The 11,803-nt window shown below is 37.1% G+C and overlaps 1 protein-coding gene across 1 annotated transcript; it reads left to right on the top strand.

Annotated features, from left to right (window-relative positions):
• Nucleotides 1-1,709: 1,709 nt before the first annotated feature.
• On the top strand, nt 1,710-8,471 carry LOC141611330 (kinesin-like protein KIN-5C). The gene is made up of 23 exons (XM_074429850.1): nt 1,710-1,949; nt 2,031-2,160; nt 2,575-2,733; nt 2,836-3,185; nt 3,285-3,423; nt 3,582-3,679; nt 3,755-3,911; nt 4,044-4,113; nt 4,208-4,284; nt 4,367-4,420; nt 4,504-4,584; nt 4,663-4,774; nt 4,873-4,959; nt 5,088-5,263; nt 5,417-5,578; nt 5,872-5,979; nt 6,095-6,253; nt 6,340-6,423; nt 6,509-6,714; nt 6,836-6,937; nt 7,165-7,274; nt 7,544-7,695; nt 7,897-8,471. Exons 1-23 carry the CDS (start codon nt 1,891-1,893, stop codon nt 8,098-8,100), a joined length of 3,036 nt encoding a protein of 1,011 aa, XP_074285951.1. The 5' UTR covers nt 1,710-1,890; the 3' UTR covers nt 8,101-8,471.
• Nucleotides 8,472-11,803: the final 3,332 nt, after the last annotated feature.

Below are 11,803 nucleotides of genomic sequence, written 5' to 3'. Positions count from 1 at the left end.
ACAAAACATTCATCATGTCATTAAAACTTAGAAATTGAAATAAATGAAAGAGTAGAGATTAAGGAGTCAATACAATGATAAAGATGAAAGCTTGCAATGGATTACACCAAGTAGGGAAGGATTTAGCCTTCCATAGTCTTCATAAACCCAACAATAAAGAAAGATTACAACTTGAATGGAAAATTGTCTTCTAAATTATTACAAGATTAAAACCCTCAAAATGAGATTAGATGAGATGATAGGATGGTAGGTGAATGCTTTAGGTCTTCAAACTCTCGGGTATTTATAGGGCTTCACGAAAACCTAGAAAGATTTCCACTTAAGAAGCCCAAAAAGAAGATTAGAAAACCCGTATAGTAGAGCTGCGCAGGCTGCGCAACCACTGTTCTTGCCCGCGCACCCTGTTTGCGCAGGCTGCGCACAGGCTCGCATTTTTGGACTTCTATTTTCCACGAGCTAGACCTCTTCAATTGCCTTCATTTCTTCTAGTCTTCATTCCTACTTCTCCCAACTGGTTTCCGGGTTACAAGTGATCCTCTCGTGCCTTGTGTTGACCTTTGAAAGGTGCTCTATTGCCTCTCGGGTTCCATGCATTAAGATCAAGTGTCCAACCGAGGTAAAGTGCACAAATTACCACCACATAACCAATTGCCAAGTGCTAGGAAAAGTGTACCAAAAGACCCATATTAAAAGACACGAGGGTGATAAAATCACCCTCTTAGACCGACACAATACATTACTATCAGTTCCCTTCTCCCATTTTTTTCGACTCAAATTCGACACCAACAACAACATTATTCGACATATAATTGACCTATTTTACGCAAACAACTATACAATTAAAACTAATTAGCAAAAGATTGACAACAAAAACAACAATACAATTACAATAATACAAACAACAACCTATCTTTCAAAACTAATTCAATAAAGTTTAATAAAACCTAAAATAATCAAAACAAATTCAATTAACTAGCCTAATCGAAGCATATAATCAATTAAAACTAACAAATAAAGTCATATAATCTATTAACAACAACAATAAACGATTTAATTTCAATTACAAAGCTATTTTTTTTTTTTTTTTTTTTTTTTTTTTTGAAAAAAAAAACTAACCGGATATGAACAGTAGACGGTGGTGGAGGTCAACGATAGTGGCGGCGTGGATGTGGCGGCTGGCAGTGGGGCCGTGGTGGTAGGAGGTGGTGATGGTGTTTGATGTTGGGAATATTTGGGGATTTTTGGAGTTAGAGAGAAAAGAGTAGAGTTAGTGAGATGTGAAGGACAAAATGGTCTTTCGGAATGAAAACGTCGTCGATCTTTAGTAAAACGTCATCGATATTTACGAATCGGGTAAAATAAATTGATATAGCAAACTGTGATTCGGAAATGGTGATAGAGAATTTGTTATTTTATCGTAAATTTCATTTGTAATGGGCTAGACCGGACCATAAATTGGGCAACGAGATAGGCCCAAACCCGGCCCTAAATAAATGTCGGGCCTTATTTGGGCCGGGCCATGGGCTTATTTGGGCCAAATCTAAGGACCAAGCCTGGCAAAAAGTCGGCCTGTGTCGGACCGGACCATTTGATGAGTTCTATTTGATAAGTAGAGGCCTTGGTGGGTTTAGTAATTTGATAGTTTGGGCCAAAAAAAATGTAGAGGTTGGGGTGCGGTAAATAAAAAGAAGAGTGGGCAGAGCCGTCAGATGGGCGTAGCCAGTCCTACATAATATTTGAAATAGAAAGGGAGCGTCACCTCCAAAATTCAAAAATCATTACATATCCCGCTTCTCTCTTTTCAGACTCACCGTTCTCCAATCTCCATCCATTTTCCATTCTTCATTCTTTCACTTGTTCTCTTCGCTTCACTCATACTAACTTATTATAATGTCGAATCGCCACGACAAGGAGAAAGGCGTTAATGTCCAAGTCCTTCTTCGCTGCAGGTTTTCCCTTCTTCCTCCTCCTCGCCTTTTTCACCCTTTTCTATTTCACTCTCTTATTTGTATTTTATTGGATTTCCACAGGCCTTTCAGCGATGAAGAGCTTCGCAACAATGCCCCCCAAGTCGTCACCTGTAATGATTATCAGAGAGAAGTTTCCGTTTCTCAGAACATTGCCGGCAAACACTTCGATCGTGTTTTCGTCTTCGATAAGGTCTTCTTCTTCTTCTTCTTCTTCCCTTTTCTAGGGTTTCCTTTTTTCTTTACTAAAGGCTGTCGCTTGCATATTTCCGATTTCATTTTGCTTAGCTCAGAATCCACAATTGCTCTACATTACCGACACAACTTTGTTTTCTGTATTCAATTGTTTACTTTTATTTATTTATTGTGGCTCGGTATTTGAATAGAAGTTATAACAAATGATTGAGACGTAGGGAGTAAATGAGTACGATTAACAAATGTGTTGGATGGACTGTGTTATTGGGAATTTAATTATTTGAAATTGTTTATGCGATTTTCTGTATTGGTTTGTACCATTTCTTTTTGTCGGAGCATGTATTGTGTCTTCAGTCAAAATCAGTGAATTGCTGTGGATCTACTTTGATATTAGTTGTGGGGTTTTGTTTAGGTTTTCGGCCCCTCCTCTCAGCAACGAGATCTGTATGATCAAGCCATTGTTCCGATTGTTCATGAGGTTCTTGAAGGATTCAATTGTACTATTTTCGCATATGGACAAACTGGCACGGGTAAAACATATACAATGGAAGGTGATTGTAAGAGATCAAAGGTATAGGGACAAACTTATTAAATTTCACGCCTGATTTTGTTATGAATTGTCTGTGTCTCTGCTGTGGTAGTTGCTAATTCGAGCTGCTTAATGAATTGTTAGAGCGGCCCTAATGGAGAGCTACCTGCCGAAGCAGGAGTCATTCCGCGTGCTATTAAGCAGATATTTGACACGCTAGAGTCTCAGAATGCCGAGTATAGTGTGAAGGTCACTTTTTTGGAGTTGTATAACGAAGAAATCACTGATTTACTGGCCCCAGAAGAACTCTCTAGAGTTGCTTTGGAGGATAGGCAGAAGAAGCAGTTGCCTCTCATGGAAGATGGTAAAGGAGGCGTCCTTGTTAGAGGGTTGGAGGAGGAGATTGTTACCAGTTCGAGTGAGATTTTTACCCTTCTTGAAAGGGGATCTGCAAAGCGTCGAACTGCTGAGACTCTACTTAATAAACAATCAAGGTCTCTTGCTGGGCTCTATTTATCATGTCATGTTTCCTCTCTTTTCAGCCCCAAATCTATTTCGCCATTAAACTCGCTGTTTCATTTTGTTGATTTCAGTCGATCCCATTCTCTATTTTCTATTACCATACACATCAAAGAAGCAACCCCTGAAGGAGAGGAGCTAATTAAATGTGGAAAGCTTAATCTTGTAGATTTGGCCGGGTCTGAGAATATTTCTCGGTCTGGGGCTAGGGAGGTGTGTAACTTATCCGATTCTTACATTATATTTCTGGCTACATGTGACTGCAACGGTTTTACTGTTTTAGTACTTGCACTTGGGAACTTAATTGAATTTTTGTGTACGACAGAAGCTTTTTTGCTGCCAATTTAATCTGCTTTTTCTGTTCTTCTCAGGGTCGTGCCAGAGAAGCTGGAGAGATCAATAAAAGTCTTCTTACACTAGGGCGTGTCATAAATGCTCTCGTAGAGCATTTAGGACATATTCCTTACAGGTACATGCTTTGCAAGCTCACAGTAGTTCTGTTGACTTTTGTCGGCTCCTAACTTGTTAAGATTGTATATTCTAGGGATAGCAAGCTCACTCGACTATTACGTGATTCACTTGGAGGACGAACAAAAACATGCATTATAGCAACAGTATCACCAGCTGTTCACTGTCTAGAGGAAACTCTCAGCACTCTAGATTATGCACACAGGGCAAAACATATTAAAAACAAGCCTGAGGTAGGTCTGCCAATGTTCAAATGAACCAATCTGCTGAAAGTGCACGACTTATTAAATACAAGTCAGAGGTTTGTCTGTACAGTGGGCTGGTCGTAACTAGCAAGATGTTATTAACACTTAACTTCTATTCAGGTAAATCAGAAAATGATGAAATCTGCTTTGATCAAGGATTTGTATGGTGAAATTGAGAAGCTGAAGGCGGGTAAGGAATGCCTGACCAACCGTCCATACATGTACCCATTACCCAACTGTTGCTCTTATTCTGTATCTCAATATCAATCTTATCTTGTGTTTAGAGGTTTATGCGACACGGGAGAAAAATGGAGTATACATTCCAAAAGAACGTTACTATCAGGAAGAAAGTGAAAGAAAGGTATGATCCTCGTCTTTCATTCTATCTCTGACTAGTTGACACTTGAATCTCTGTGTTCTCAGCTTCTTTTCTTCCTTTATAGGCGATGGGAGATCAAATTGAGCAAATGGGGGTAACCATTGAGAGCCAGCAGAAGGTATATTGTTTGAGTTTGTCTATATTGGATAAACAAGCGTGGTTAGAATATGTAACCTCATTTCTGTCTTGTAATTGGAATAGCAACTTGAAGAGTTGCAAGGTAGATATGTAGCACAAGTTGAGGAATGCTCCGATCTCAGCAGAAGGCTTAATTCAACACAGGTGATTTATGTTGCTATTGATTAATTTTCTGTTAATTTGCAGCATTGACCTTTCTTGACAAACATATCATCTGTGCAGAAAGATTTGAGTCTCACAAGAAAATTGCTAGCTGGCACTGAGGAGGAGCTTAAGAGATGCAAATACTCTATAAAAGAAAAGGACTTTATTATATCAGAACAGAAAAAAGCAGGTTAGCCTTTATGGTTGAATTTCCAACTCTTTGAAACCTTGTGTTGGACATTGTCTGTTTAATCTATAATTAGTCGTTTCTTGTTATCATCCTTACAGAAATTGCTTTAGCTCAACAAGCTTGTGCGTTACGTTTGGACTTGGAGAAATCTCTTCAAGATAATGCTTCACTTCATTCAAAACTTGGTATGTAACTTGGTCCATGATTCCATACTATGTGGTTATTACTCTTGTTAGTTGGTAGTTTGGTACACATACTAGTAATATTTTTTTTTTTTAACTTAAAATTTGATCTGTAATTTTTGTGGGGTCAGATCGAGAGGACAAGTTGAGTTCCGACAACAAGTCAGTGATAACAAATTATCAAGCTGAGCTTGAAAAGAGACTCGGAGCTCTTTGCAGCACAGTGGCAGCTTCTATGTCTCAACAAAATGAGCAACTTGAATGTATTGACAAGCTCTGTCATTCACTTCTTGATAATCATAATGAGGTAGCAGATCAAATCCATGATGGTCTGATAGTTGTATTTATATTTAGTCGTGTTTACTCAATCTAATTTGGTTGCAAGATTTTCTGAAACTAGGAGTCTCCATTTTTTCACACTGACATGCCCTTGCTGTTTGTAAAATCCATCTCCTCACAGGCTATTACAGAGTTAAAGAAAAAAGTGATGGCTTCAAAGACCTTGCATATTTCTCACGTCGAGGCTCTTCAAAATGTTGTTCGTTTGCACAAAGCAAGCACCGATGCTACATTGGAAGAGATGTCAGCTTTAGCATCTAACAATCCTCGGTCCATTGAAGAGGTGTGTGTGTGTGAACAAGGGTTTTATATTCTTGATCGTTTATTCATAATACAACATGTCCACACAATCATTTTTCAGGCCTTACAGTTGACTTGTACTGGTATATATTTCATGCTTGACATTAGTAAAAGATTACTCTACCTGAGGAGAATACCATGTATGGGGTTTGACTTAAGAACTGAAGAGGCAAAATGGACGAATGATTATTCGAGCTTCTGTAATTAGTATGACCACCATCAACTTTTATACACATTGGTCAAGAACCATTGAACATTTCTTTTTATTTCTATTAGTTTCTGCTGAATGAGGACACCGAAGCACTTACAATGTATGAGGATCTTCAATCAACTCTGGCGTCCCATCAAGTGGAAATGGCTCGTTTTGCAAGGGAGCTACGCCAGGTTTGTCTCATACACATTAGCAAAAATCTATAACTCTCTGTATTATATCCATGTTCACTTTTATGATCTTTTCAGAGATTATAAATGACTGATTGTTTCCTCTTTTTGTTGTCAGAGGTTTCATGATAGTATTGAACACATGAAGGATATTTCGGAGTTCATTAAGGAATACCTAAACAAGATCACAGAAGAATCGAGTAAACTTTCTGCTCATGCATCTCAGATGGAGGAGACTCAGATAAAGAGTATTTCTGAATTCCAGAAAGTATTTGAGGTTTGGCATTTTGTTCTGCCTGTGCGATTTTTTTTTTGTACTATAGTCTTTACACCTTATCTGATATTTGATAATTTATGATGAAGGAACGATCAAAATTTGACGCTGAGAAACTTATTGCCGATATGACCGACTTAGTCACTAGCCACATTCGCCGACAGAAGGAGATGGTATGTGGGGCCTTCTGTACTCCAGACCTTTCTTTTCCCTTTTCAGTTTTGTGCTGATATGTAGATTTTACAAATGAGTATGCAGGTCGATGAAAGGCTTGGTAATCTGACAGAAACTGCTGTTACAAACAAATCTTTCCTAGATGGGCATGTCTCATCCATGGACGGTCTGACAACAGATGCAAAACGAAAATGGCAGACCTTTTCAGTGCAGGCTGAGGATAATGCGAATGATAGTGCTGATTTCTCAGCCGCCCAACATTGTAGTATGGAGTTGCTGTTACAAAAAAGGTTGATCTTTTTCTTATTATTATGCTGTTTTCGGATTGTTCTAGCTTTTGCTATGGAAAATAACATTCTCATGTTGACTATGTTAATCTTAATTAATTGGTTTATTTGTTTTTCAATTTAGTGTTGGTATTGCTGAAACTGCTTCTAAGCATCTGAAGAGGACTCACGAGTCTCTCAATGAGACATGCAGAAATCAAGCCACAGCGATGGTGTCGTTAGTAAAGTATGTCACTTTCCATCACCGAAAGACTAGTAAATTTTTTTTCTTCCGGTAACAAACGTAAATAAGCAACTGTATCAAACATAACCTGAAAAACGGAGTTCATGTTCTCTTTTGTTTCCGAGCAGTCTTTAAACCAGTACAGGAGGTTTTGCCTGTTGTATAATATACATTCAGAATTATGTTGTATTTCCGGTTTCCTTTAAGGAGATTTTATATTTTTACTGCAGAAATGTGTCTGAAAGCAATGAGCTGCATGTTTCTGAAATTAGTTCTGCAAGAGCTACTGCTGAACAAGATGCATTCAATAGTAGTGAAGACTTGGCCAAGGACCTGAACAGTAAGTTTTATCACATTGTTGCTCAGCTTAATAGCGCTTGTGAAGAATATATTTCCAATTTGAATATGTCTTCCCTCTTGATTTTTCTCTCTTGAATTGAGAAACTTTTAGCTATCTGACTCAGCTATCTTGATTGCATCCTCAATCCTTAATGAAACCAACAATTTGATACTTCATTAATGAAATCATATTGTAAATTACGCTCCACAGAACTCGACAAGTTGCTCTTTGGACATGCTTGCTTAATTTATTTTAAAACATTAAAACAGGATTATTGGAGAAGCAAGAAGGACAAGTGTCTGGAATATTTTCTTCTGTCAAAGCTCAGACAAATATCATTGAAGTATTTAGGGAGGATCACTCTGGTCAGGCTACAGCCATTGAAAAGGAGGCAGAAGCCACTTTTCAGGAAAAATACATGGTAAGACTGACTTTTGTTCATGCTTTTGATGTTCTCCTCAAGTTGTTAACAAGCAGTAAAGTTTTGTATAATCAAATTGCAAAAACAATTTTTGGAGCTCGTTGCAAAACTGTTCCCAAGTTGATGTGAATGTGCGGTTATTTTGAAAGCCACTCTTAAATTTGGGACACTACTGATGATTTTTGTTTCATGATGTCACAGGATTATGAACCAACGGGAACAACACCAGTACGATGTGAGGCGGATGTTCCAAGTAAGAGCAGCATTGAATCACTGTGTACGATGCCAATGGACGCTCTTTTAGAAGAGTTTCACGAAAACCATCCGTATGAATCAGTTGATGAGAAGGAATTGGAACTGAAACCATCTCTAATACCACGATCGCCTCTTGTGGAACTCAACTGAAACTTTTGACAGTGAAGACTGAGAGGGATACAGTTTGCCTGCAGAATATGTAATGTAATTTCCATGTGTAAGCAGTTAGTATTGTTATTGCCAGAAGAATATTGAGAGGGATGAGAAGTTTGTGTGCATGGAGTTGAATAGGTAGATTCCTTCTTGGAATTTGTCAACTTAGCAAGTATAAATTAGCCTGGCTTGTAAGAAAAGGGAGCTGAGCGAATTATTCGCAGGATGTTTCATTGTTGAATACCCCCTATAATCATGTTGTAAGGTACCATTAAATGGACTATACAATTTTTTTCAGAAGCTAATCCTTCTGATATGGCAATGCAGAAAAACCGATATTTTCTGAGGCCTTGAGAGCAATATTTGTGTAGCTACTGCTCTCCGCTTGAGTGAAACAGTGTTTGTGCAATTGTGCCTCTTATTTGGAAAAAATTGTGCAAATTTCCTACCAAAAATTCTTTGCTAATTTTCTTCAAGAACCTTGCCAGCAATGCTGAATGTATCTGAAAATGAGTAGAATAACCTACCAGCCCAATTCATTTTCAGCTCATTTACAAACATTTTGTATATTTCTATGCTTTATCAAGTGTCGGAGCTAATAGACGAACATCAATCCCCAGTGACAACACCAGTACCTAATTTAAAGCAGTATAATCATATGAGAAATTTCAGCACTTTATATTCGATTAAAGTTTTAGAAGATATGGCAGTATCTAGTTGTGGCGAGATCACCGTTGTTTTGGTTATCTATCTAACTCTGCTGCATCAAATCTACAATCACCAATTTCTGCAACACAATAGGTCATGCTTTGAAATATGATTACATGTTTAACAACTTATGTTTTGCCATTCATTTCTTTACACCAAAAAAGTGTAGTCATGCATACTGAACACTTTTTTTGAGCTAACATGTAAACATTTCTATGTGTTTTCAAGTGAAAAACACACTTACTGGAATTTAGAATAAATGGACACATGTTTTTCAGATAACAGTGCAACTAAAGGTGTTTGTTTTGATGGCATTATGAAAGCTAGTTGGAGCAAGACAATGCTTACGAGTCTCTTTTTCCTCTTTAAGAGGAATCCTTATTTCCACTCCGTAAACGACTCGTGCCACTCAACTTGTGAATCAATTATTTAGAGACAATATCCTTTACACTAAGAAATTGAGTGTCACAAGCATTTGGTGACTGAAAATTGAGCAAACAATTCCAAATGGTCTCCTAACCAAAAATTAAAACCTAACATACAAAAGAAGTTCAGCGTTGCTGGCAGGGACGGAACCAGGAATTACATGTACCTGAATCCTGATATTATTATAAAGTATATTTTATGTGTCATTTTTGTGACGTTTATCCAAACATAACTAATTTTGTGTTTTTACTTGGCATTGTATCGATTTTTTATCACTCAATTACTCGTATACTAAACACTATTTTAATTATAATTATTCAAGTAATTATAGCGACTAACCACTTAAATTGAGTTTGTAAGACGATTATTAGTGAACTTCATTTTCAATGATGTACATAAAATATATTTTGTTATCTGCGCGTAAATCACTTGTTGACTTAAAATGCTGTATTTATACGTTAAAACGAGTAGGAGAGTTAAAATTGATGCCTAACTATATCCAAATAAAGAAACAAGATCTATATCCGCCGTTTTCGTGGGCTAAGATAGACAGAAAAATAATCGCTCAAAATACAAGATCATATGAGATGAAAACGAAAACTAGAGAAAAATAAGGGCATAAGGTTAAGTAAATTTTATTTATTTATTTTGGTGAAATATATTTAAATAAAGGTAATCAAATAATCAATGTAACATATTAAAGAAACTTTGAAGGTGAAAAAAAAGGCCAAACAAAAAAAGTAAAGTGTGTTAGATGAGAGCATATTAAGAGATATTTAAATAAAGGTAATCAAATAATCAATGTAACATATTAATGTCGCGCCATAGTAATGGATCCTATCCAGATCCACAAGTCTAATGGGTATGATATGGATCCTAAAATCTTGGACCCTTTGGATATGGGTCTAGTTGTTTAAAAACAGGCCTGAATCTGGGTCTACCCAACCAGACCCATATCCTACACCCATTTTTATTATTAAAAATAAAAGAAAAAGTTGTGCGACTTGAGATTACTAAGAGTCACTACTTTATTTCAAATTTCAATTTGTGCAAAATTTGTGAAATATTTTGAAAGACTTAGTTTTCTTTTGTTTTCTAAGAGTATATATCAAGTTACACCAACTAGTCAGCTACTTTAGTATTTTTTTTGATGACGAGGGGGTTGAATCCCCCCGGGCCCATGCATTCCCGCACCACCATATGGACCATGTAAGCCACCCCCGAAGATGGCGAGGGGGTTGAATCCCCCCCGGGCCCATGCATTCCCGCACCACCATATGGACCATGTAAGCCACCCCCTTCGGGGGCTGCAGTGGCCAAGTGATCATCGCCCCAGCTGGTAGTCGAACCCGAGACCTCTCAACTCCTACACTTCTGCAAGTTTCAAGGTTTAACCCGGCTACCAGTGGACTAACACCACTCGGTTAGCCACTTTAGTATTACTTTGGCTGATTGACATTTGGCACTACCGCACTAATGTATTCTCCACGAGTGATAGTTTTTTTTAATGTGCTGGAATTTGGACCCACAATATTACCCAGTTTCGTAGGGTATGGATATGAGTCTAGCTATTTTGGACCCATCAGATATGGGTCCAACGTTGGTATCACAGATACGGGTATGGGTCTTATAAAACCCTACACGTCACTGTGGCAAAGAAGAATAGTTGGTCTTTTGCTACTCTATTATTTATATGTAATTTGTTTCCCTGGAAACTACTCGGGAGCCCAAGTAGCCTCGGCCGCCCCTCGTTGCCGGTGTTCTAAGTTTCCAGTTATATTGTTTATGTACTTCTCTTGGATAAACTAGTATTTTCCGGGAATAATTTTTTCAAGAACGATGATTTGAAAAATAAAAATAAAGGACAAATCAAATCTCACAAGGATGGTCCAAACAGTTTTATCAAACTCTTGGAAACAAATGTATTGTAAAGTAGGCAAATTCTTATTTCAGATAGTTTCTTTTTGTCTGAAACTTCAGATAGACATATATGACCATATGATGGTTATATGTAATCATAATGGTAAAGCAGTGTTACACCTTATGGTAACTTATTTTAGAATAGTGGTCACATATGATTGTAAAATGTGTACAAAATCTCATCTTATTATTTCAAACCAAAATGACCCGTCTAATATTGCGGAAGAAGAGGCCACGACTCTAAGAAAATATTACAACATTCTAAAAATTTGTTGCTAACATAAGAAAATCACTAAATTAATTGATCAAGCTAATTGGTATTTATTTTCGTATAAAAATGCATTGCTTAGACCACTAATTTTACCATTCATTACCATTTACCAAGCTCAACATTTGAACCAAATCTACATAGTATAAAAGCCAAGTTTTTTTTTCTTCTCATTGGCTCCTCATATTCAGCGGACGTGGGCCCCTATATAATTTACTTGAATTAATTACTCTCTCTACATTTAGAAAATCCGCAAATCTAATTTTTCGTCTTTTAATATAGTTACTTTAATTCCGTCTAAATATTCTGGCCGCTAATCATATAAAATTTACGAAACATACAAAATTCATATAAAATCTAAAATTTACAAAATAAAGT

The sequence above is a fragment of the Silene latifolia genome, chromosome 1 (genome assembly GCF_048544455.1).
Source record: "Silene latifolia isolate original U9 population chromosome 1, ASM4854445v1, whole genome shotgun sequence".
Classification (NCBI taxonomy): Eukaryota; Viridiplantae; Streptophyta; class Magnoliopsida; order Caryophyllales; family Caryophyllaceae; genus Silene; species Silene latifolia.
This window is presented reverse-complemented; position numbering and strand designations above follow the sequence as displayed.